The sequence below is a fragment of the Monodon monoceros genome, unplaced genomic scaffold (genome assembly GCF_005190385.1).
Source record: "Monodon monoceros isolate NGI ecotype Baffin Bay Population unplaced genomic scaffold, NGI_Narwhal_1 Super_Scaffold_22, whole genome shotgun sequence".
In the NCBI taxonomy this organism is placed as follows: Eukaryota; Metazoa; Chordata; class Mammalia; order Artiodactyla; family Monodontidae; genus Monodon; species Monodon monoceros.
The window spans coordinates 58,522,731-58,549,102 of NW_021703779.1; the positions used below are offsets into that span (position 1 = coordinate 58,522,731).

Here is a 26,372-nt window from a genome sequence, read left to right on the forward strand (position 1 = left end):
GAAGTATCCATTCCCTCACTCCAAAGACTAAGCCTGAAAGACTTTTCTTCCTAGGGAAGAATCTTCCTTGTAACTTTATTGTTACAACAGTCAGAGACAGATTGGGGAGGTTTGATAGTTGGGTGATACCTTGCCAATAACCTGACCCTTAGCATGGGGCTCCCTCAAATTTGCAGTGTCTTGGGGATTCCTCCTGTGACTGTCTTGAAGAATAAACACTTTATGTTAATTTCCAGTGACTTAGTTTTCCATTTTCTCTTTTTAACAGGTCCAGTTAAAAACAAGAAAAAGGGTAAGTCAAGCTCCTGATTTTGTAAAATTGCTGTCATGTTTTTTCTAAAATTAGAAGAAAAAATCAAGGGAGAAGGATTTCTATATTCGTTCAACGCTGGTTGTCCATTATTTTACTCAATCACGTGTGATCTTCTTGAGTATTGTAGCTTCCAAGGAATAAGAAATATATATCATTTTTCAGTGATGATCCATGAAAGATAGAATTGCTTCCTAGCAACATGTGAAAGTTGTTTTTGCTTTTCTTTCTTGTTCCCTCTTCCATACAATTCAGTTTACATCTCTTTCCTTCATTCTTCCTTACTCTTTCCCCTGCCCTTCTCCTTTCTCCTTTTTTTCCCCTCCTTTATCAAATCAGTGGCCAGGTATGAATGAAATCCTGAGACTGCTTGTAGGGACTAGGTATACTACCTCTTGAGAGATGTCAGTACCCTATTTTTTGGCCTAAAAGCTATCCCTCTCCTATTTCTCAGATAGTCAGGGAAGGTATTTCTTGCTCTGGGGTTTCAATATCATTTTCTCTGTGATGGAAAACCTCAGCTGTAGTAGAACCCTGATCATTTAGTCTTTTCCAAGAATCTCCTAGTTGAGTGGATCCATTGTGCCGTTGTTGGGTCTGTAAGTCTCCAGTGTACTTGCAATGGGAATGGCCCACGAGTTTGTACAAGTGCTTGCCTGCCTGAAGAGGAGAAACCAAAGACAGGTTCCAAAAGACAGGACCAGGCAGTGTGGTCCACTCCTTAGGACTAAAAGAACCAACCACGAACGAGTTTTAAGTACCTATTTTTTTCTGTGCTCTGACCTGGGAGGAAAATAGAGTGAAATTCATGAGTTTTCATTAAAATGCTCTAAGCGAAATGATTCTGTCTGTTAACATTTCCGGAGCTTTACAGAGTAGATTATCAGTCCCAGACTAGGCCCGAAAGACTGGCTTCAGCTGCCTCCTGCCACTTCTCTGAGTACTAGGGTACTCTGGTGGCTTGAGATGCCATGGCCCACATGGGAAACCTGTGTTCCTGTTGTAAAGAAGCTGAAGAATGGCCTGGCCCCTAAGGACCTGAGCTGAGCAAAATTGGAAAATAGCCAGAGAACTGGAGTCAGTGAGGAAACCTTTCTTTGTGGAGCCTGGGCATTCACCAAGCTATTCTGTCTTTTAAGAAAGTAAATGTGACTTTTTTAAAAATAAATTTATTTATTTATTTATTTTTGGCTGTGTTGGGCCTTTGTTGCTGCGCACGGGCTTTCTCTAGTTGCAGCGAGTGGGGGCTACTCTTCTTTGCAGTGCACGGGTTTCTCATTGCGGTGGCTTCTCTTGTTGCGGAGCATGGGCTCTAGGCACGCGGGCTTCAGTAGTTGTGGCTTGCGGGATCTAGAGCGCAGGCTTAGTAGTTGTGGCGCACGGGGCTTAGTTGCTCCGCGGCATGTGGGAACTTCCCGGACCAGGGTTCGAACCCGTGTCCCCTGCATTGGCAGGCGGATTCTTAAACACTGCGCCACCAGGGAAGCCCAAATTTGACTTTCAAGTGTGTAGTTTTCCGTTCTTATCACATCCCTTTAAGACAGAAATTTTAACAAACCTAGAAAGCTCCCCTGGCCTGGACAAGGACACCCTCTGCTCCTAGCACAAGCCCAGGGATGACTTCCTTCCTTTCTTTCTTTCTTTTTAATAAATTTATTTATTTATTTATTTCTGGCTGCATTGGGTCTTCGTTGCTGCACGCAGGCTTTCTCTAATTGCAGCGAGCGGGGGCTATTCTTCGTTGCAGTGCGTGTACCTCTTACTGCAGTGGCTTCTCTTGTTGCAGAGCATGGGCTCTAGGCATGCGGGCTTCAGTAGCTGTGACACGTAGGCTTCAGTAGTTGTGGCATGCGGGCTCAGTAGTTGTGGTGCACTGGCTTAGTTGCTCCGTGGCATGTGGGATCTTCCCGGACCAGGGATCGAACCTGTGTCCCTTGCACTGGCAGGTGGATTCTTAACCACTGCACCACCAGGGAAGTCCCCTTCCTTTCTTTCTTAATAGGTAGACTTGAGAGCACTTTCTAATGACAGCTACTAAGTTTTTTTTTCCACTCACTCATTCACTAGACAGTGAATAAGCATCTTGTAATTGTCAGGAAGAGAGATACAGAGATGAAGAAAAATGGTTCCTGCCCTCCAAAATCTCCCGGTATAGTTGGAGTCACGGAAGCACACACAAATAATTGAAGTACAGTATTTTAAAAAGTGCAATTATAGAAGCATGAGCTTCCCATGCTTGGTCCCACATCTCAGAGAAAACATTATCTAACCTAGACTTTGAAGGATGAGGAAAAAAGAAGGGGAAGAATATTCCAGCAAAGAAAACTACATACTGAAATCTCTCAGAGGCATGAAAGAACATGTCATGTCTGGGGGAACAGCAAGTAGGCTAGTGATTTACCCAAATATAGGGCATGTGTGTGGTGGGGAGCAGCACCCACTTGAAGTGTCATCCAAGGGGTGAGCACCGAGAGAACACACTTGCTGGTGGTAATGGAAGGCAGCTTTCTAGGCGAGAAGCTCTGAAATTACAAACTCAAGAGATCCCAATGCCTCTGGCAGTGACTTGGATCACTGCCCAGCACTGCTACCTTGTATGTGGGCCACTATTGGGAAGAGAATGCACATAGGCTTTAAACATTTGCCTTGGCTGAAAGTGATTTAGAAGCCATTTAATACTGATTTCCTTGGACACAGTGAATAGGCACATGCCTGAAGAGGTAATTGAGTTGTTCATTTAATTTCCATCCCTTAATGGAATTTTCCCCCTCCCATAACTTTCTCTCCCTCTCTCTCTCTCTCTCTCTCTCTCTCTCTCTCTCTCCCCCCCCATCTCTTGCTTTTAGTTCATTCTTTCAACAATTTGAGCTTCACTAAAAGAACGTGTGTATTCTTGCATCTAAGACTACACAGGGTAACTTGATAAGTACAAAAGTCTCTGGGCTTTTGTATCGTGAGGTGCTCTGTTAAAGTAAGGAAATCCAGAGAAGGAATACAGTCCTCTAAAGTCATCTTCTTGGTCCAGGGGCCATTTTGTACATGCTCCTCTGTGGGCCAGCTTTCTGTAAGGATGCAAGGATGAGAAGCACAGTTACTTAAACCCGGTTGCAGAGGAGCAAAGAGGACCAGCTGCAGAACTAGATCCCAGCAGGAGCTTGTTCTCAGATGCCTTCTAGCATTTTTATAAGTGAACATTTTCTGTTTACACTGCAACCATTATTCATTTCCACTGCAGGAGTTTCTGGCTCTAATTCTTCCAAAATTACATTAACAATCACAGGAGACTCAGTCTTGACACTAAAGTTCACACTACCCACAGAAGCCCCTCTAGCTCAAAAATCACTGTTAGTCCTGGACATTCTGGGACAGAGGACAGCCTACTATGCACCATCCCCTGTGTCTGTGCCACTCAGAGAAGAGTGAGAGAGAAGCAGACTTTATAACCAGGCTAGGGAAGTTTCCTGACTGCCAGGGGTAAGTCAATCCTCCTTATGGAACCTCAGTCTTGGGAGGAAACTTAGAGAAATCATTGAGGCCAAGCTCCTCGTTTTACCGATGGAGAAACTAAGGCTCAAGGAGAGGAAGGGATTTACCCGAAGTATATGTCCGTGGCAGAGCTGAGGCTTACAGCCTTATCTCCTGACTACAGATTCCTTGTTTTCTCCACTACACTAGCCGGAATTGAAACTTGGGCGCTGAATAAGCCTGACTTGGAAGCTGCCCAAATCTGAAGGGAGATGGGTTTCCTGTTCGGCATCTTAAAATTTGCTAGATCTCGAAACTGGGCAGATTCAGTCTTCTGCTGCTAAGTGCAGGGAAAACGCTAAGACTCCTGTCTCTCCGTGAGAGAGAAGCTCTATGGACCTTCCTTGCTTTCCTCCCTGGGGAAGGGGCCCCGCAATGACCCTGTTGTTTCATTGCAAATGCAGATGTGGTTAGACATGGACAAGCGACCTCTTGAGTGGCATTGCCATGAGGATTGGGTTTCTTGAGCACGCGGCATTCTTCTTAAAAGAGGACCTGATAAATCAGAACAGGATTCTCCTCCCTGAGAGCCCAGGGAGCCAGGAGGCAGAGTCAGGAAGGAGGTATTTAAATGAGACTTGACAGGGTTATATTTAAAAAGGAAGAAAGAATCACAGGTGAAGACACCATGATGGAGTCTGGGGAAAGGCTCCCATTCCTGAGACTTCCACAAGATTGTGAAAAAGCAGGGAAGGGAGGAAGCAGTCACCCACCTGTGACCACCTGCAGTGCTTGAATTGGACTGCATGGAGCAGAAGAGGTTAAACAGGAGGAACTGGAGGTTTTGGTTCAAAACCACAGTTATGACTCTGTTAACATAGCTACATTCTGGCGGGGATGTGGGAAGGACTGGAATATGGAATAAGAAGGCTGAGACTGCTCTGAAAGGATAGCGAGGAGGAAACGGGGAGGATCTGGTGGCTTGATTAATAATACATTCAAGAATAGGGCCTCTGAGAAAAGACTTTGGGAAGCCAGATTATTTAGCCTATAAAAATAGAGGTTGATAGATGACTTAATGTCTTTGAGCACATGAGGGTTATTGTGTGCATGATGGTAGCTATTCTTCTCTATCTATACAAACAATAGAATAAGAGCTTAAACTGCCACAGGAGGAATTTCAGTTCAGTATACAGAAGAACTTCCTAACAGTGAGGGGGTAATAAACATTGGAACATGTTACCAAGGGAGTTTGAAGAATTTCCTTTCCCAGAGATCTTTAAAACTAGGGTTTAGAGGGGTCAGCTGAGAAAGCAAAAACCTGCCTGCTGCTTCCTCCTCAGCTCAGCTCTGTGCTCTCCACTGCCCCTTCTTTCCTTATGGTGCTCGAGCCCTCTCTCTCTCTCTCTCTCTCTCTCTCCCCCCTTCCCTCCCTCACCCTCCCCTCCCCCACCTCTCATCTCCCAGACTCCTTCCAATCCCACATTCCCACCTCCATCCCAAGCCCAAGTCCCTGTACATCCCGACTCCTATAGGAAACCTTCCTGGAGCCGATATTCTTCCTAAGGTCAGGCCTGGACAGTAAATGTGAAAGCCACACTCTTCAACAATAGCCCAGTTCTCAATTCTAAAAAGTGACCCATAGGTCTAGCCACTTGGCAATTCTGATCCTTTGGACTTAGCCGAACTGTAACCTCCTTTTTGAAGCCTTCCCTGACCTCTCCAGCATTTTGTCCCTACCACTAATGCAGCACTTCTACTATCGTGTGACTGTGTCTGCTTCCCCACTAGACTGAGCTCCTTGAGGGCCATTATATCTTCAAACCCAACCTGTAAATGATTATTCATGAAACAGGGTAGGGAGTGTGTGTGTGTGTGTGTGTGTGTGTGTGTGTGTGTGTGTGTATCACGTATGATAAAAGTATCCACCTTTTTAAGAGCAGGAACTCCCAGAGGGCCGACTTTGTGTCATTAGAAGGCTGAGGAACTCCTGACAGTACATTCTCAGTCAATAACTACAAATGTAATACCTAATCTTGTCTTTCAGGAAAGAAGGCAGGACCTCCTGGGCCCAATGGCCCCCCAGGACCTCCAGGACCTCCAGGACCCCAAGGACCCCCAGGGATTCCAGGGATTCCTGGAATTCCAGGAACAACTGTTATGGGACCACCTGGCCCTCCAGGTCCTCCTGGTCCTCAAGGACCCCCTGGTCTCCAGGGACCTTCTGGTGAGTTCTTCCATCTCTCCACCCTCCTAGGCTCCTTAAAAGTTCTCTAATAGAGCAAGAGTGGGTGATCCCAAGAGCATTTTCAAATGGTGGTGTGCAGTGGTGTGCAGTAAGAAATGCGGGTCTCCTAGTTCAGTAGAGAGCTGGGAATTGAACAAGCCCTGCTCTAACTTCTTATTTATACCAGCTTGTCAAGGAAGAGACACCTGTTCCTGACCTGTCTCAAGCCTTCCATCATAAGCCTTCCCTGACTCTAGGCCTCTCTGTAAACTCATGAGCCAGAGATAGAGGCCCTAAGGTTCACCGGAGTTCCCACAGGGGATGGATTTGGTCTGCTCTGATTCCCAGCATTCAGTTTCACTTACTGATGTTTCATTAGAAATAGGCTATGAGGAGGAATGCTGGGGACTGGGCAGAATGACAAGCCCTAGAGCAGTCTCAGCCCTTGAACTCTGAAATGTCTTTCCCACAGAGGTAGACAAGTAGTCACTGACGGTCAAGGAGTTGGCAACTTATGAATCACTCAGGCTGTAGAAGAAGCAGACACAGGCACCAAGACCAACTTGTTGAGGAACCAAGTGCTTTTTGCACTATATCCTTCCCCCCACCACATTGCCCATTTGAAGAGCATTTAATCTCTTTGCATCTTTCCCTTTGGGCCCAGAAGGGCATCCAAAAGATATAGATCCAGATCCAAACCTGCCTAATTGAAGTTGACAGGAGTCAGACTATCTGGGCTTAGGTCAGTTGTTATTTCCTTCTCCTGTTCCCCTCTTGTATCTTGGGGCTTTACGGAAATGGAGTCTTTACGGCTGATTTCTCTGGGTCTTTACTGCCACAAGACTCAGATTCTTTGACTCATAGTTCAAACAGGGCTAATTAGTGTCACCGTGGCCCCAAGAGATGCAGTTAGGGGTTTTTTTTTCATCCAGTCTTTCCACAAATATTAATTGAGCACTTTCTATGTGCAAGAGATATATTGATAAGTGGTCCCTGTTCTCGTGGAATTTATGTCCTACAGGAGGAGAGAGACAATTAAAGAAGCAAGATATTTACAAATGGCAATGCGTTCTATGAAGAAAATTAATAGAAAGGGAGCAAAAGGTTAAAGAAGCAAGCACCGTCGTCTCGGGGTCACGTGGTGGCAGGAAAACACTCTCCTCTGTCTCCATAGGTGCTCGGTGGCACTTCCCTTAGACCAGCGTTGGTGAGAGGCCAGTTTCCCTGCTGGTTGCTAGGCCCACTGAAGATGCAGGTCGGGAGCAAGTAAGAGAAAGAAGGGGTGTCCTCTCCTACCCCAGTGCCCTGCATCACACCCTAACTCTCCCTCCATTTCTGAGCCCTGGAAAATAACACTCAGACAGGGCTTCACTACAGGGAGCAAAAGCTCAGTGCCACTGGCTGCCTAGGTGAGGAGTAAAGGAAGTAGAAAGAGCTCGCCCTCTGACTGGCCTGTCCTATTTTGCAGGTGCTGCTGATAAAGCTGGAACTCGAGAAAACCAGGTTGGCTGGGAATTGCTCTCTTGCTGGAGAGGAGGGAAGACCACAGGCTAGAGCCACCCTTGAGTTTGCTCCCTATTAAATTTGCTGAGGCTTTATCTTGTGAGGAGACCCTGGAGGTTCTGAGGTTCTTCATTCACAGCCTCCTCCATCTCTATGAATAGAAAAGCTTTGCCCCAGGGCCCGCCTTTAGCAAGGGAACTGAGTCTTGTCATGGCCATTTTTCCCCATTCCCCAGGAGACAGAGGGTCACCATTGCCAAACCCAATAGTCAGCTTGCCAGTCAGGCCTATTCACCTGGATCTCTGCCTCCCCGGCCACCCCAGACACCTTGTCGGCCCTCAGACCACCTGACATCAGCAGCTTAGAAGTTTAAGAGTATGTCCTTGAAAATCAGCCAACCAGCTCTGGGTCAAGCCCAGCCTAGACTTCTGCCTTCATGGCCTGAAGGGCTCCTCCCTAGTCTCTGAGCTTCCTGATCCGTCTCTACTGGCAGGTTCCGCCACCTCGCCTTGTCTCATCTCAGCCTCCCTCACTACAGCTGTTTGGTCACGGCGATCAATCTACACAGTTGCACGGTGCTTGATGGCTTGCAGGGCATTTTATATTCGTCACCTCAGTTGATCTTCAGACATCCCTGTGAGAGAGGTCAGACAGAGATTCTCATGATCCCCGTTTAACAGTTAGCGAAATGAGGCTCAGAGGCATTACATTTGGCTGAGGTCACACAGCTATGAAGTGGCAGAGCTACAAAATCATATTACCCTCTAGTAGAAATGTGGCCACTCGCATCCCAAGAAAGGGGAGAGGGATCAGAATTGGGATACAAATGAAGACTAGAAACCAGAGGTGGAATCCTGGCAACTGGTGGCTGGGCAAGCATCCATTTCTCACAGTGACTACTCTCTCTGTCCTTCTTATCTTCCCAGCCAGCCGTGGTGCATCTACAGGGCCAAGGGTCAGCAATCCAAGTCAAGAATGGTAAGAGTCAAAGTAGGCTCTCTCCCTAAGGAGAGTTTCTCCTCCCCTTACCCCCAGCCTTCAAATAGTCACCCAGCCTTGTTCCTCCCAGGCCCCTGAGGTACCCTTGACATTAGGGGCCATTCTCTACTCCATTTTGCCCTCTGCTGGCTGTCCTGAGTAATTGCTTGCCCTAAGGTTACTACAGATTGCATTTAGAATCGCTGATGAGGAAACTGAAAGGGACTTGAGACATTGTCTAAACCAGGGATTCTTGGGAGGTGGAGGCTGAATCAGAGTCACCCTTGGGGATATGTGTAGTTTTATCACCACTTTCACAATACAAATTAGAGAAAGTAGAACGACATAAAATCGAGTCTTCTTGTCTGATGGGTCTACACAGAAAGTGGGTGGAGGAGGCATTTCTCTCAGGGAAGTGGGGGGCATGTTAGACTCTCCAGGGAGTATGAGATGCTAGTGTCTATGAAAAGGGGGGTGGATTTCAGGAGGTTAGAAACCCTAATTTAGTGTAATCCCTGCATTTAAAAGGTGGGGAAACAGAGTGCCAGACAAATTGGACAACACCATACTAAATCTACTGCCTTATATCTGTATGGTACTTTAGAGTTTTCAGCATACTTTCTTTGTCTTTGATTTGATTTGATTTGATCCTCACGACAAAGGTAGGCATTAGCTCCTTTTTACAGAGACAGAAACTGAAGATCAGAGAGGTTAATTAACTGGCCCAAGGTTTCCGTTAAGTGTAGGAGCTGGGATTCAAAGCCACATCTGTTTGACTCTCTCCACCGCACTATGCCACTTCAGAGATGTGTGTGTATACTCCACTGAATGATTAGCTTCATTTTCCTCCTCAAAGAGACATGAACGTTCATTAAAGAACAGCGCTTTGAAATAATGTCCAGTCCCCAGGGTGCACAAAGCCTAAAATGCATGAACCCCCAGGAGCCTCGGGAAGCAGCAAGCCAGCCAAGATGCCAGACGCTTACTGGGAGGGGCTGTGAGTACAGAAACAGTAAATGAAGGTTCAGAAACCTGCTGCATGAGGACAGCTTCTAAGAGCCCAGTCAGTCCTGAACTGGCTGTGCTCCGCTTCCTTAATGATCGGGCTTGGCTACATCCTGGAGTGCCACCAGAATGCCTGACTCAATCACCTCAGAAATATAAGTAGGAACAGAATAGCACCAAAACCTAAGCAGTCCTGCTGGGACCAAGTACCTTGGGCCCCAGGGCCCTGGATGGGCCATGATCACCATCTGTCCAGAGAAGGGTGAGACAGGCAGGAAATAGATTTGTTTGGGTGTCTCGATGGGTGGCCTCAATGTTACGCCAGAAGCTACTGATTTTGCTCCCACCACATAACAAGACTGGTTCCAACCCTTCTGGGCCAATCCCCGGTAGTAGTCTATGCTGATCTTTAGTTCCAACAGAAGCAAGAGTGAGAGTATCAGGGCTTCCCTGGTGGCTCAGTGGTTAAAAATCCGCCTGCCGATGCAGGGGACATGGGTTCGAGCCCTGGTCCGGGAAGATCCCACATGCTGTGGAGCAACTAAGCCCGCCCGTGCGCCACAACTGCTGAAGCCTGTGTGCCTAGAGCCCGTGCTCCGCAACAAGAGAAGCCACCGCAATGAGAAGCCCGCGCACCGCAACACAAAAAAGAGTAGCCCCCGCTCGCCGCAACTAGAGAAAGCTCGTGCGCAGCAACAAAGACCCAACACAGCCAAAAATAAATAAATTAACATTTAAAATAAAGAGTGAGGGCATCAGGGGTAGCAAGATACCATGCAGAGCGGTCCTCCATGAGGGGCAGAGCCAGGGCATCTCCTCCAAACTCCTATCCCATCTGCTTATCACCTTAAGGGAAGACGGGCACCTTTTCTAGAAGGCCAGTTTCCTTACACCTCAGAAAGGCAGACCTCCTGAGACTAGCCAAGGACGGACTTTCAAAACATATTTTCTTGAATTAGGAATGGATGGTTTTGAGGCGAGAAGCCTCCTTAGGCCTGGACTCCCTCCTCTTGAGGTGGGAAGGAACATCCCCCTTGCTGCAAGATGGAAAGGGAAGCTTTTCCTCCTCCCTCAGCCAGCCGCCACCACCCAGCCAAGGTGGAGTGACTGACCCTCCACCCCATATGGGGTATTGCTGAGAGACATGCTTTGCTGGGGTGCCTCAGTGGCCAGACACCCTCTCCATCCCTTTGGTTGGTTCTAGTGCTGCGTTGCGGTCTATCCCTCACTCTCATAAGAATCCCTCTCCCCTACCGGGCTTTATTACTGGTAGTCACTTGCTCCGGCTGCCATGAAGTCTGACTCACACCTGGTCCCTAAGGTTCTCCGGGTAGACAGTTCCTTGGGCTGAGTGGTTTCCTGGGGGCCCAGCGAGGCTTTCCAGAAAGGAGTGGGTGTGGAGGTACTATAGAAAGGAATCTCTTAAGGACAAGGAGAAAACCCATGAACCTATAAGACAGGAGAGGGATTCAGGAGCTATAGCTGGTGAGATGAAATGGAATAATAAGACCTAGCCTGCCCCTCAGTGTCTGGATTTTGCCTGTGCAGGCCCCAGAACAACAAAGAAAATAGGGCAGCGTGCCTGCCCTCTTCTTACCTCCCCCCCAATTCCAGCTAGAAGGTGTTGGTTAAATATCGTTCCAGACAGAGGGGTCAGGAAAGGAGAGAAGCAGAAGGACAGGCAGACCCCACGGGCCTGAGGCAGGCCTAGCTGCCACTTTACAAACAGACTGCTTTCTCTGCTTCCAGATGCTGTTCTTAAAGCTTGGCATCCTGGGTTATCCAGGTTGTATTGGGATGGGGCTGGGGGTTGTGTATGGCTTGATATTTCTTGTGTTTATTGCCCAGATAGTTCTGACATGTACTGAGTGACTGCCCTTCTCTCATACTGAGATCTTTCAGGTGGAGTGCTCAATGATTGGTCTCGCATCACCATGAACCCCAAGGTGTTTAAGCTACACCCCCGCAGTGGGGAGTTGGAGGTACTGGTGGACGGCACCTACTTCATCTATAGTCAGGTAGAAGTGAGTACGGTCTCAGGCCTAACTCTTCTTATATCCAGAATGCAGATCTCGTGCAGGCCACAGGGGGGCACTGTGGAGCCAGCCCAGCCCAGCCAATGGCTAACGTCCTGCTTTGCGGGGGGAGGGGAGCGGGGAGGGCGCACTGGGAGGGAGTTGAAAAGAGGGAGGAAAAAGAGAGGGGGCTGTCTGGGGTTTTTTCCTAGCCAGATATGATTGAAAAACTGAAAAGAGGCCCATCCCACGCCCTGCCATCTGATTCCCTCCTACAGAGCCCCAGGCCCTAGTTTCCCCACTGAGCTGTTTGGTTCTACTGCCAAACTTGAACTCTGCCTTAGTATATATTCTTTGCAAGTCAGTTCCAGGGCTGCTGAGGACCCCTTCCTCCCACACTACTGGCTTTATAATGAAGACTGAGAGTGCCCCTCCGGACCTTCTCTCCACCTCAAAAAGATTTCTGTCTTTCCTTCTTCTTTCTCCCATTTGTTCTCTACCTTTCTGCTTCTCTGTCATTCTTGCCTTCCCCCTGCTGTCGTTCTTCAAGCCCTTTTCGCCCTCTGTTTTTGTCCTCATCCTGGTCCAGGGCCCACTCCCCAGGTCGACCAGTGCCCATCCACTTCCACCCCTGTTGTTTGTCTCCAATGGGGTGTCTCCTCAGAGCTAGCGGTGGGCGAGCCTTGAGGCCGGGGCCTCTGAGGGGCGGGCAGCAAGCAGGTGGATGGACAGAAAGACGCTGGAGCCGGCAGAAGGGTCTCCCAGGAGAGTGGCCAGAGAAGGTGGGTTCACGAGCATTTGCTGAGCCTACTGAGCATCTTGGCACAGCTTGGGTCCTGACCCAAGAAACTGTATGGCGCCTGAATACACTGCAGCCTCCTGAACAGGCTGTGGTGGGAACAGCCTTCCATAAAGTGAGTTAGGGCAACAGATGAGTGTCCCAGTCCCCAGGGGTATGATCCCAATGTCCTAAGTGCCATTTGGTGGGGGTGGGGATCAAAGCTGGCGGTGGGGTGTGAAGGATAAGGGTAGTGAAGAAGAGAAAAATTAATTTTCTGGGCCTGGTATAGAACTGGGAGTGGCCTCAGGCCTTGTACCCCACGCAAGCTGGGAAAATGCCCTGGACATCATGCCACTGAACACAGTTTAGCACTTCCTTCTGGCCACGAAGTTAGTTTTGCCCTTCCACACTCTTTGTCTCATTTGTGACGGATAGTTCTCCATCCCTCTGCATCTGTTTCCTCAATCATCAGACGAGAGCGCCAAGGGGCACTGGGAGAATCAGTGAGAGAAATTCAGCCGCAGGGTAGCAGGGTGTAAGCGGAGAGAACTGGAGGACTCGCAGATTGTTCCTGTGCCCTCTCTGGGGAATCAGTAACCGCTAAGTTTATCTACAAATGGTCCCTGGGGCTGGAAATTGGACATTGATTCGCCTTCGTTTGTGTCTGTAGCACTGATCCAGCACCTAATGTGTGCCGAGAACTGTGCTTGAGGGCAGGGGGCAGGGAGGGGGCGCTGGGGGAGGTAAAGGGGTGAATGAGGCATGGTTCTGGCTCTTGCAGAGTCTCCCACCCGTGTGCTGTTGAAAGAGGTTTGCTTAACCCCCTGAGCCCAATGGAGGGGAGGCATGACAGCGAATAAGCCTGTCGCCCCGCCCGTCCTGTTGGCCGACTAGCGTGCCTTCAAGAGGTGCAGTGGCAGCTCGCGTGAGCAGGTCGCGTCTGCTGGTCACCGGGGAGGGCCCACCCTCTCCTTCTGCTCGCCCCCAATCCCTTCTCGTTGCCTCTCCCCCAGGTATACTACATCAACTTCACTGACTTTGCCAGCTATGAGGTGGTGGTGGACGAGAAGCCCTTCCTGCAGTGCACCCGCAGCATCGAGACAGGCAAAACCAACTACAACACGTGTTACACGGCGGGCGTCTGCCTTCTCAAAGCGCGGCAGAAGATCGCCGTGAAGATGGTGCACGCCGACATCTCCATCAACATGAGCAAGCACACCACCTTCTTCGGGGCCATCAGGCTGGGCGAGGCCCCTGCATCCTAGATTCCCCCCCGCTCCCCAATCCCGTTTTGCCCCTGCCCGTGCTCCTACCCCAGGTTAGGGAGCCGGGACTTCCAGAACCTAAGTGCTGCTGTGGAGTGAGGTGTGTGGGTGTAGCAGCCACAGAGAAAAATGCCCCAGTGCTATTTATTCCCCGGTGACTCCAGGATGACAAGGTCTGCTTGACTTTCCAGAGTGACCTTGAGTGAACAGGACATGAAGCAGAACCTTCCTCCTTGGCTCCGTGTTGACTGATTTTGGCATGACTCTTCAACCTCGAGGTCCCGGGTGTCATTTCGTTGCACTAAAGTGAGGGGCTCAGGCAACAGGCGAGAATTAGCAAAGGTGCAGCCCAGACTGTGGGGCGAGCCTCTGACCCCGAAGGGCAGGGCGGGGGCGGGGCAGGAGGGGAGCATTGCAACCTAAAGAGAGGGGCAGGGAGGGAAAGGCAGGTGCTTGTGGCAGAGCCCAGGGGAGAAACCTGCCAGATGGTTTTCCCACTCTCGCTGAGCCGCGTCCCGGCAGCTGGCAGGGCTTTGAGGACAGGAGGTTTGCTTTTCCTTGGAGCAATTGCAGGGCATGGCCAGAAACCTGCCTGCATAAGAAACAGAGGCCGTGCTTGGGGCCACATGTCTTTCACTTTGTTTACAGCTGTGCTCCAAGCTCAGAAGACTCCTTGGGTCCCCCCGCAATTGTCCCCTTCCCAACCTGGCGAGAACCTCCGTTTTCTTCGTCCCCAGAGCCTACCTCTGTCTGAGACAGGTGCCTATCCTGGGACCTGCGTTTACGTGAGTCTGGGATACTCTTTAGATTACCTGGGCACAAAGGAAATTTTCCATTTATTAAGCAACACAAATATTCATCTAGTCGAGTCGTGTCTGGGGGCAAAGGGTTGGACTGGATGACCTCCAGAAGTTCCTTCAAATTCTAATATTTAGGCAGCTGCCAGGCTAGCCTGCTAACATTCCCAAACCCTAGACTGACCCTGGGCCTCGGCAAGACAGAGCTTTTCTACCTGACCTGGAAAGGGTAAGAGCTGAGGCTAGGACAGGGTTTTCTTCAAGTGTGTTGCAACCCAAGTGGTCATTAAACCAGGCCTTGTCCGAAAGGACAGCAGCCGATGCCCTACTAACCACATCCCCCTTTCTTCTCTCTGGCTCCGGAAAACCACAGCACAGCAGAGTCACCATAGACTCCAGGGCTGCTCCCCTGAATCCAGGCTCAGGAGGAGGCAGCGTCTAGGCACGGGGCAGGGCTCTGCTCTCTAGTCAGGCCCAAAGACACCTGCCCCCACAACCCCAAGCTTCCCATCAAATCATATGAGAAGATCATTCAAGGGCCTTATTTCTAACTGCCTGGGCCCAGTCTAGGTGCTGAGTCTAACCCAAAGCTGGGAGGGCCAGTCTTGTAGAATCTGCTACTCTTACTCCTGAAACAAGTTTCCTTTTGAGGAGAGAGGGAATAAGCTCCTTCAGGCAGCTGAAATCCACCAAGAACAAGAGGTACTCATTTCTCTGCTGTGCCTTCCCTTTCTAAGCAAATACACTGCTTGACCCTTCAAGGGTCAGGGCTAGAGGGGGTGAGCTACGCCACCATCGTCTGGTTGCTAGTGATAGCCTTGCCACCCCAGCTGAGGCAAACTTGAGGCATGTGTTTGGCCCCAGCTCCTATAAAGTGCCTTAGACAGTCCTCAGTTATAGCAGGATCTGATGAGAACGTCTCCTTAGTCTGTAAAGTGCTTTCTCTCGTATCTCCTTTGATAATATTACCAATCCCATTGTTTAGACGAGGCTCAGAGAGGTTAAGTGCTTTGACCAGCTTAAGTCACAAACCTGGGGCTTTCAACCAGGTCTGATTACAAAGCTATTCTGTTCTGCCCCAGCATTGTGTTGAATTTGGAATCTAGAGAGAACCAATAAAAATGGTAATATGGAGCTCAAACCCTTGAGGGACCTAGGGAGAAACCCAAAGAGGCTAGTTTTCATTCCTTGATGGTAACGCCTCTTCTCTTGGCTGCCAGGGGCTCTGGGGCAAAAGAGTAGGCAATTTCTTTGGAAAATACCCATCAGCCTTAGAGCTCTTGTGTTCAGAAGAATCATCTTGGTACCATGTCCAAGCAGCAGGCCTCCAGTACCCACAGAATGGATGCCCCTCATGTTCTTTCATCCACCCAATAAACCAACCAACCATTGTGTATGGAGCCCCAACTGTGGGCAAGGACCTCCTCTGGTTACCCTTCAGCCAGGTTATAGGAACTAGCCACTTCCTGCAGCTACTAAGTGACTCCTTATCTCTTTCTGCCATACCACAAAGACCTCTGTACTACCAGGATCTCTCAGGGATGCAGGGAAGACCTGAGAGAGGTCTGGTTCTAAAGCCAAAAGGGTGTGAGATGAAGGAAGGAAAAGGCTTCTTAATTGTTCCCCTAAAGGAACATTCTGACATACACCCTATTCTCCAGATATGCAGGGGATTAGAGGGGAAGTAGGATTCGCACAGGACTCCTTTATTCATTGAGACCCCTCAAAAGGAACCCTGGAGGGAGAGGGGTGATGAGGGGAGCAAGAAGTAGCCCTGTTGCTGCAAAGTTATTGAAGCAGTTTACTCTTGAGAGAATGTGGAACTAGATTCACACCTTGGAATTACGCAGATGTGGCTTTTCCAGAAGGCCAAAGCTAGCATAGAGAAAGGGATGAGGGCATTTGTGAGCAAGTGAATGACAGAGGTTTGAAGGAGAATTGCATGGCGGGGGCTTTGCCAGCTGCTTCGGCTTCAACAGCCAAAGCTGACACAAAAGGCAGCTATGGAGGGCTGTTCAGCTACTGGTTCCTCGGAAAATGTTGTCTTTGCCTTATTTCCCCCTTCATCCACCCTGGGCCAAATTTCTTTTGATGAGCAGTAAAGGGCTAGGGACCCTGGAGGTGAACAAAGACTTTGAGCCACGTGTGAGTATGTGTGTCTTATGTAACTTGTGGTGGATGCAAATAGATTCAGAGAAACAGAGTTTGAGAGGCCCTTAGAGGGAGTCTAGCCCAACCTACGTTCTACCCCATGTTACTCATGTGGAAACTGAGGCCCAGAGATGGAAGGCGACCAGCCCGAGGTGAAGGAGCCCCAACCTCCAGGCTCAGCAGGGTGAGGGGGGAACAGTCCATGTCCCACACAGCCCCCTTATTTCTACCACCCACAGACTCGAGGCTGGAAGTTCTTGGCCCCCATCAGGAGCCCGGCCAGGTGGGGAAAGCATAGCCACAGCCTTGGTCAGAGTGCTTCCTTCCCCAGGGCACTCTCCCAGCTTCTGCCTCTGGATGGAAGGCTCCAGATGGGCCCAACACCACGGAGTCCTGAGGCCACTCTGGCGCTGCCTCAGGCGCCGTCCCTGCCTGGAGGCTTCCCTGGGCCATGTGAGCACAAAGACGGAACTGGATTTTTTTTTTTTTTTTTTTTTTTGGTAATCCTTTTCAGGGCTCTCTCCAAGTAGAGTTGGGGTATGTCATTTCTTTAGTCAAAAAGCTTCCAGCTGGGTTGTGGGGGTGGGCTTTGTGGTGAGGATGGCCTGAAGCAGGCCCAGTGCCGCTTTGGGGGTCAGCATTCAGTGTGAGATACTGTGTATATAAACTATACATAATGTATATAAACTGGGATGTAAGTTTGTGTAAATTAATGGTTTATTCTTTGCAAATAAAGCTTTTTCCCCTTGTTCTTAAGATCAGCTTAAGCACTTCCTACCTGCTAGGTGCTTCTTTTTTTTTGCTGTTGTTCTGGTGGTGGCGCTGGCGGTTGGCCGTGCCCTGTGGCTTGGGGGATCTTAGTTCCCCGACCAGGATTGAACCTGTACCCTCAGCAGGGAAAGCCCAGAATCCTAACCACTGGACCGTGAAGGAATTCCCACTAGGTGTTTCTTTGACACCACGCATGAGCTTGGGGAAGGACCGAGGCACCCATTTCAGAAGGGGCAGCAGGAGGAAGGTGGTCTGAATTTCCTGTCAGAACATCCCGCATCTTCTCTGCGCCCCAGCTCACACGCACCCATCCCCATCACCTAGGTCTCTTCCTGTAACCGCATGTCTGATAGGCTAGAGGTCCTACAAAAAGGAACATTGTCCTGAGGCAAAGACAGCAGGGAGTCACCCTCAGCTTGAGACCGTAGCATCTATAACATTCTTCAGGCCTCAGCCCAAAACAGCTTTGGTAGATCCAGCCTCCGGGTCCCCATGATGTATCGTCCCATTTTGCAGATGAGGGGACCAACGTTAAAGAGTTTAAGTAGCTCCCCCAAGGTCACCCAGCTAGAAAGGTTACTTAAACTTTCAAACAACTGTTGACAAGATCCTACACTGTAAGCTTTCTTTTTTAAAAAATAGATTAGGGATTTCCTTGGCAGTCCAGTGGTTAATTCCCCATGCTTCCAATGCAGGGGGCATGAGTTCAATCCCCGGTTGGGGAACTAAGATCCCATGTGCTGTGCGGCCAAAAAATAAAATAAAAAGACAAACTTTAAAACATAAGAATAGATTAGAATGTTTTTTTAATTGGATAAACTTTCTTTTAAACATTGAGATGCCATGAAATTTAGGGCATTGCTTGCTCAGGGACGGGAAGTGGGCAAAATGGTTGGTGGAGAATAATTTTGTGTGGCTCTCCAGTTTACAAAGTTCAATCATATTCGATATCATCATCCCACCAGCCTTTGAGGTAAGCAGGGGAGGGACTATTTGTCCCATTTTACGGATGAGGAAACAGGCTCAGAGAAGACTGATCCAAGTCACAGGGCATGAAGGTGGAGGGGCCTAAACTCAAAGCCTACTGGATCTCAAGGCCGCCAGTCCTGGAGGAGCCTTGATGCCAGAAGATGGGGTTGCTTAAGAGCTGGAGAAGAAGAGACAAGTGCAGGGATACTAGGCCCTCAGAACAGGCTGGGTGGGGCCAGGCAGTATCAGAAGGTGGGCTTTTTGTTCTGTGCCTTGTTTTCCTCAGTGTTGATGCTGAGTGGGCATGTGTGAGGGAGCTTTCAGGACCCCTCTCCCCCAGGGCCTTCCCTGGCTTTGGGGACGTCTCCTTGTAACCCCGAGGAAAAGGCACAGAAGAGCTAGAAGGAGAGAAATGGAGGAAGAAGGATCCAGAAAACAGCCCAACAGGCACCCACACGCACGTACCTGTCGCAGTGAGGACTGGCCGAATCAGGACTTTTGTCCTCCTGTTCACCTGTTTCACTCCTTCCAACCAGGCTGAGAGACCTCGGGGGGGATGTCTGTCAAGTTAGCACCAGCTCCTGGGTCTCTGAGAAGCCAAACTTGGTCTTGTGCTGGCCAGTTTGTGCAGGGCATCGATATAGAACACGTGGTATTTTACCACCGTCTCCTTGCTCAGGTTCTCAATCTTGGGCAGTGGTAGAGGCTTCCCAACTGCCAGGGGAGACGGAGAAGGGAAAGGGAAAGCATCAGGATGGCTCACTCTTCAGAATAGGCCTCAGCCCTCAAGCCCGGGTTCTCCCCACGCTTCCCCCACCCCTGCGCTCATCCTGGCCAGTGACCTGCCTCTGGACATGGCCAGAGCCAAGGTCCAGCCTTGGAACTGGATCCTGTGTCCCAGATGAGGCCGCCAGCACAAGGGCCAACTCGCCAGTGGTGGTTACAGGCCGAGCGTAGGGCAGAAGGCCCCAGGAGTTCTCAAGGAAGCCGTGCCCGTAGAAAGCACAAGGGTAGATGTATACCATACTCTGGAACCACTTTTGGAAGCGATTAACGAAGCCCCCGGGAGTGAAAATCTGCTTTATGTAGAGTTCTGTCTCCCCAGAGGCATAGGCAGGGATTAGAGCCACCTGCAGAACAAAAGCACGTTCTCTGATGGTCAGAAAGGTAGGGACCCTGCTGAAAGCCAGACACGCTGACCACTAGTGGTCCCTGGGTCTCCCTGTAAGCTCCTCAGCCCCTAACCCAGCTGGGCCCAGGTCCAGGCTAGGTGGGAGGGCCCCGTGGTCCACCCCAAGCTGCCTCTGGGGGCAAAGTAGCAGCAAGCTAAGGGAAGCGAGTCCCAGACCCTCCTGTAAACCCACAAGGTCTGAAACACTGGAAGCTAAGACCCAAGGGCCATTTCTTTTCGGTTTCTTCCCTTCGGCCCACACGGTAATTTTGGCTTTCTCTGAGATAGGGTTGCAGCCAGTCACCTTTCACAAAGGGACTGGTCCAGATGAGATGCTAGTCTGAGGCAGATCAGGTTCTGGTTGGCCTGCTGGCCTTTCTTCAGAAGCAGAAATGCCTCTAGAACGTGACCCAGGCTCTACTCCACCACGGAAGCGGCTTTCCCCCTCCCTCTTTATATATCATTTCCTTAAAACCCCACTTCCTCCTTCCCCTCCTCTCCCCAGTCTGGACCAGAAGTGTCCTTACCCATGCCGAAGGGCTGTGTGTACAAAGCTGGTGCGGTTCTTCAAGACCAAGGTGGTAGATCCTGGCAGGCTGTATCTGCACTCAGCCAGGCCACTGACCACCACGATCAGCATGTTGCCTGTGCCTCTACGGGTAAGCAGGAAGTCCATGGAGGACTGGCTCACAGAGCAGGCCCCTGGTGGGCAGAAAAAAACAAAAGATCATTGGTAATCTCCCAAAACTCCTAACTTTCCTCCCTACCTCTTCAAAGGAGGGGAGAGCCTCACATAAGGCAGCTGAACCTATGGTAGCTTTTCAGACCAGAGGGAATCACAGAATTGGCCTTGTTCTCACCCATTCACCCAACACCTCTTTCTGGGGGAGCCATTTATTTCTTTGGCTTTACATCCTAGGAGCCAACTCACCTGTAGACATGACATATTCTCTGAGGAAAGGCACCCAGAAAAAGGCCCCCAGTGTGAGGATATAAGGAGTGATGCCAGGAAAGATCTTGGAGAAGCCTGACTTCTCTGTGGCAAAGTGGCCAAAGCATGAGTGGGACATGAGCCCATGAGGATGGCAGGCGAGGATGTAGTTGAGGCTAGGGGAGAGATCGTGAGTCTTCAAAAGCTGTGGAGGAACGTGGAGTCAAGAGGGGTATAGCCAGGGAAGAGGACGCCTCTTCTGGCCAGAGACCTAGAAAGGAAAGGGCTGTCGTGTCTGGCTGGCCATGCAGGTAGGGTAATACACAGCTCCGGGGAGCATCATCCCCATGGGCCTCGATGTGAATGATGCCCCACCCTGACCCAGCCACTGCCACTGGAATCGGGGCTGGGCCTGGGGCCCAAGTGGAGATCTGCGGCTCCTCATCTTGAGTGGGAAGTAATCACAGTACTGTTTCCACAGGCACCAGTGCCTTACGCAGGTAAACCAGCAGCCACCTGAGAACACAGCCAGTGTAGCTGAGCTTAGGCCACCTCCGTTGTCTTCTTCAGAGCCCTTTAAGGCCTGCCTCAGGGTGCCCTCACCCCCTGCTGTTTCCTGCCCTCTTAAGTAACACCCAGGCTGGGAATGAACATCTGGGCCAGTTTAGGACAGGCCTAGCTCTCTCCTGTACTAGCCGCCCCTCCCCTAGCCTACTCCAGTTCCTATCTGGGCCTCGCTGGCGCCTTGAAAAGACCCCTTCCCTCACCTTCTCCAGCCCAGACAAGGTCAGGCTGAAGGGCTGCCCGGAATTGGCCACAGTATAAGAAGAGAAAGAAAGAGCATGTGACGGGTGGCAACACAGCCCTCGCAGGGCCCTCACCTCGCTCAGGGATCTTCCAGTCAAAAGCCAGCCATGTGAGCAGCACAGTGACAGGCCAGTATGGTGTGAACACTACCAGGTAGAGGTTGACAAGGATCACAGTGCTTACTGGAGGAAGCCCAGGCCAGAGTCAATGAGCTGTGAACAGTCCCTCACACTTGCCCGCCCTCTGGGGCTCTGTCCACCCCAAGGTCACACACCCCCTCAGCCAGGCTCACGCGACACTCTTACCTCCTCACCCAGCACTTGGCCTGCATGCTTGTGGCACCAGCATCCCCGCTCTGGCCTTGGGAACCTGTTTTAGGTCTAGAAGGCAAGGTGTTTTCCTCCCCCACTTTGCTCGATGCAGTTAGCCCTCTCCCCCCAGGACCTGCTCCAGCACCACTCTGGGCTGCATTCAGTGACAGGGAGCCAGCAGTGGGTCACGCTGATTTGGCCACCAAAGGTTGGGAGTCCTGGAAAGACAGAGCCAGGAATAGTCTTCCTCCAACTCACATTTCCCTCTCCACATCTCTGCAAGGCATCAGTGGAGGAAACACCAGAGAAAGAGGATACCCAACTTCAGCCAGGTTTGGAGCACACGAGTTGGCAAACAAGAAACAAAGGAGAACCCACGCTGGGCTAGAATAAGGTATGGACCATGTTAAGCTCCAACAAGACAGGAACAATGTAGGTTAGAGTAGTTAGGACAGACTTCATGGAGGTGAGTCACAGGGAGCCATGCTCAGGATTCTTACTGGACTCAGTTTTTAAAACAGCTGTGAATAAGACTGTGTGAGAGAAAGTGGGTCAAAAGAAAGTTTAGAAAAGACAGAAAATACTCCTAATTGAATGTGGCAGAATAAACACACGTTTTTATCGTGACTCCTTGCTGGAGCCTCATGAAAATTACCACAAGGATGTTTTAAAAGATAGAGATTCTGCAAGGAAAAGGAGAATCAGAGAGACGCTAACAGTGGGTGAGAGCTAGCAGCAAAATGTTTGCGTGCTGGACAGTGGACGGAAGAGGGATTAACTGAGAACCAGAAAGTTGAAATGAAAAGTTACCTGCAAGGGGTATGCGCACAAGAGCAAGCCTGTTTCCGCTGGAGAATCTAGGAAAGACGCAGAATTTGGAACCACCAGATGTCACAAAAAGCAGATGTGGGGCACAGGGCTTGATTGAAAGTCTATCAAAGAAGTAGTTAAAACCCCAGACCCCTTTCCCTCCGCTACACAGCTGGGTGATGGGAGGATAATTCTCTGAAAAAATGAACCAAAGAGACACTAAACTCAGATACTTACACTGGACACAGCTAAGATATTCTATATGCAGCCAAATTATTAATCAAGTATGAAGGGAGAATAAAGACAATCTCAGACATATAGTCTTAGAGAGTTTGTCTCCCACGTTCCTTTCTCAGGAAACAGCTGGAGGATGTGCTCACCATAATGAGGGAGTATAAAGCAAAACAGGATGGTATGGGATTCAGGTAAAGAAATCCAACAAAGGATGGAAGTGAGCAGGGCCAGGACTAAGGTGAGGAGAGCAAGGCGCCTAGGGCACAAAATTCAAGGAGACATTCACTCTCAGGGTCAGGCAAGTACTGATCCAACACTTGTACAACCCTGAGAATGAATACCTTCTTAGATTGTGTACCCAAGGTGCCTCACGGGCCCTGGAGGTGACAGCGGTGCATGAGACCGGACTGTAACAGGAGGATGCTGGGCTCCAGCAGCGAGGTCCTCAAGGAAATTTTTAAAACGGTGGGGGTGGAGGAGACGAGACTTCTAGATTCCTGATGTGTTTGTGGAGAGTTTGGGTATGAATTAGTGACAACTGATAGATATCTAAGAGATAACTAAAGAAATTTAAAATGAAGCAATTATCCCAATCAAAAAATGTACAGAAGACCTAAATAGACATTTCTCCAAAGAAGACATACAGATGGCCAAAAAGCACATGAAAAGATGCTCAAGTCCGCTAATTATTAGAGAAATGCAAATCAAAGCTACAATGAGGTATCACCTCCCACCACTCAGAAGGGCCATCATCAAAAAATATACAAACAATAAATGCTGGAGAGGGTGTGGAGAAAATGAACCCCCCTACACTGCTGGTGGGAAAGTAAATTCGTACAACCACTATGTACCAATTTACAGTACAGAGACTGTACGGTACAGTACATAGGACAGTATGGAGAACAGTATGGAGACTACTTAAAAAACTAAAAATAGAACTGCCGTTTGATCCAGCAATCCCACTCCTGGGCATATATGCAGAGAAAAACATGGTCTGAAAGGATACATGCACCCCAATGTTCATTGCAGCTCTATTTACAATAGCCAAGACATGGAAGCAACCTAAATGTCCATCGACAGAGGAATGGATAAAGAAGACGTGTAGTACATATGTACAGTGGAATATTACTCAGCCATAAAAAGGAACAGAGTTGGGACTTGACTTTTTCAAGAAATAAAGGGACGCATGGGTTTGTTCCATGTATCTTTCAGGTTTTGCTTGAACCCAGACAGAGTTGGGGACATCTTGGGAGGCAGTGTGGCCTCAGGAGGGGTGCCCTGTGGTGACACAAATCCTGGATCTGCCCCTTAGCATGAGTGTGACCACAGACAAGCCGTTGAGCTTCACCAGCCAAGTGGGGATAAGCTTCCACCTTATCTTTCTCACAGACTACGTGCGAGGGTCTTCTCTCAAGGCCATTAGGGTCCAAATGGATACGATTCCATTGCAGACTCGTAGGGTGAAGAGCTGGGAAGGCTCTGAGGGACAAACCCTGCAACTGTCACCTCCTGGGAGCCCAGGCCCAGCGCTCTTCTGCCTGCTCCAGGTTACCTCTCCATACAGCCCAAAGTCAAGCTCTATTGAAGAGGCCTCAGGGACACTTCTCCGTCCTCACCCCTCTTTCAGCCACTCTCCTTCTCTGCTCCATCTGCCCCTCGTCCAACTCACACACAGACCTGAACTCTCAGTCTCGCCTCCTCTCTTTCTCTCTCCCACATCTTCTGATCATCAAGTCCTTCTAATTCTACTCCAATTTCTTGAATCTCTGCTCTTCTCCCCTTCACAATTACTTCTGAGCTGGCTGAAATCACCACAATCTCTGACCTGAACTAGAGCGACAGCCTCATCCTATAATCAGTTTGTGGGACGAGGGGAAGATGGCGGAAGAGTAAGGAGATCACCTTCCTCCCCACAAATACATCAGAAATACATCTACATGTGGAAGAGCTCCTACAGAACACCCACTGAACGCTGGCAGAAGACCTCAGACCGCGCAAAAGGCAAGAAACTCCCCACGTACCTGGGTAGGGCAAAAGAAAAAAGAATAAACAGAGACAAAAGAATAGGGACGGGACCTGCACCAGTGGGAGGGAGCTGTGAAGGAGGAAAGGTTTCCACACACTATGAAGTCCCTACGCGGGCGGAGACTGCGGGTGGCGGAGGGGGAAAGGTTCGGGGCCACGGAGGAGAGCACAGCAACAGGGCTGCGGAGGCCAAAGCAGAGAGCATAGATGCTGGCTATGGTACTGTAGGTGCTGAAGCAAACCATCCCTATGGGAGGGGGGGCCTGGAACAAAATTCTCTCTCTCTTTATTTTTTTTGCGGTACGCGGGCCTCTGACTGTTGTGGCCTCTCCCATTGCGGAGCACAGGCTCCGGACGCGCAGGCTCAGCGGCCATGGCTCACGGGCCCAGCCCCTCCGTGGCATGTGGGATCCTCCCGGATCGGGGCACGAACCCGTGTCCCTTGCATCGGCAGGCAGACTCTCAACCACTGCGCCACCAGGGAAGCCCAAGACTGTGTTTTTAACATCCATATTTTTCTGCCCCTTGGCAATATGTGTATGTGCATGCACACGCATGCATGTGGTGAAATATATATATTTTTATATCCATAATCTCTGGCTACATACACACAAACTATTAACAGTGGTTACCTCTGAGGAGCAACATTCTGGACAAGACTGAGGAAGGGGAGTTACCAGTCTAAAGGCTCCAGGCCCCGACATGGGCCTGGCCTGGGCTGGCCGTCCATAATGGTCATACTTCTCCCTCAACGCAGTGTCAGCTCCTAGGCCTTGGGGACTCTTCTCTCTCATGGGAACATGGTGGCAGTGAGGGGAGGCAGTGGTAATGAGGCAAGTCTGTGGAGATAGGACAAGAGCTCAAGAAAGGGAACTCAGCTCTCACTGAGGAGAGGGCCCCAAGGCCTAGGCTGCATGGAGGGAGAGAGCAGCGGCCCGGCTGGGGCCCTGGTCCTCCGCAAGAGGCCATTCAGGCTGACCTTTTTCCCCTTTCAGTCGAGAATGTTTACATACGCAGAAGGCCTGGCTTCCTCCTTCCTCTCTGGCCTAACATGTACTCTAGGGCCACGTCCACACCCAGCCTCCCAGTCAGCAGTAAGTAAGGAGATGCAGGAGCTAGGGACAGGAGCTCATAGGCCAGAATCAGGCCCCTTGTGGATTCAGCTCCCAGGCCAGCTCTTCCGCTTGCTAACTCTGCAGTCTTGGATGACCCACTTGTACTGCATGTACCTCAACTTCCTCATCTGTACAATGGAGATGATCAGGCATGTCAGGTGCTTAGAAGAGTATCTGGCATGAAAAACAAAAGTGCAGTAGATGTTAGCTAATACTATATGAGTGCAAGCTATCATTATGTGTGTGTGTAGCTATTAGTGTGTATTATTATGCATAACAATAGCTTCTACCTCATAAGGTTGGCAGCAGGCTAAAATGAAACCATAGGTATGCAAATGCCTGGCACAAAGTAAGTAGCTGGTACATATGAATTCCTTTCTCCTGGTCTCTTCCAGCTCTGATTGCCCATAATTCCTAGGTTAACACTGATCTTTTTAGTATTCAGGTATCCTGATACCCACCCCAGGCAGGCATCTGAGCCCCCCAATCCCTGTTCTCCAGCTCACTCTCCCTATTGACTGGTGAGTCTCAGGCTCCCAGGGCCCACCTGCATTCTTCCTTCCCAGATATCTTCCCAGGTCATTTAGGTCATGACCCTGCCTCCAGACAAGTACTCCCCTAAACCACTTAAAAAATGAGAAGTTTGGGCTTCCCTGGTGGCGCAGTGGTTGAGAGTCCGCCTGCCGATGCAGGGGACACGGGTTCGTGCCCCGGTCCGGGAAGATCCCACG

The 26,372-nt window shown here is 49.9% G+C and overlaps 2 protein-coding genes across 4 annotated transcripts in view; one reads left to right on the forward strand and one right to left on the reverse strand.

The window, feature by feature from the left end:
- EDA (ectodysplasin A) overlaps positions 1-13,828 on the forward strand; it is a 359,938-nt gene extending 346,110 nt beyond the window's left edge. The window contains exons 3-8 of one of the 3 annotated variants that reach the window (XM_029241527.1): positions 269-292; positions 5,823-6,002; positions 7,471-7,505; positions 8,432-8,483; positions 11,382-11,512; positions 13,298-13,828. In XM_029241527.1, coding sequence (XP_029097360.1) covers positions 269-292; positions 5,823-6,002; positions 7,471-7,505; positions 8,432-8,483; positions 11,382-11,512; positions 13,298-13,549 — 674 coding nt within the window. In that variant the 3' untranslated portion in view covers positions 13,550-13,828. The remainder of the gene's footprint in view (positions 1-268; positions 293-5,822; positions 6,003-7,470; positions 7,506-8,431; positions 8,484-11,381; positions 11,513-13,297) is intronic. The other 2 variants (XM_029241528.1, XM_029241529.1) reach the window with 2 other exon arrangements.
- Positions 13,829-18,805: 4,977 nt separating this feature from the next.
- Positions 18,806-26,372, reverse strand: part of AWAT2 (acyl-CoA wax alcohol acyltransferase 2) — a 19,089-nt gene continuing 11,522 nt past the window's right edge. Inside the window, exons 2-6 of the mRNA XM_029240189.1 lie at positions 21,221-21,328; positions 20,340-20,444; positions 19,959-20,110; positions 19,055-19,367; positions 18,806-18,951 (exon numbers count right to left, since the gene is read on the reverse strand). Coding sequence (XP_029096022.1) covers positions 18,806-18,951; positions 19,055-19,367; positions 19,959-20,110; positions 20,340-20,444; positions 21,221-21,328 — 824 coding nt within the window. The remainder of the gene's footprint in view (positions 18,952-19,054; positions 19,368-19,958; positions 20,111-20,339; positions 20,445-21,220; positions 21,329-26,372) is intronic.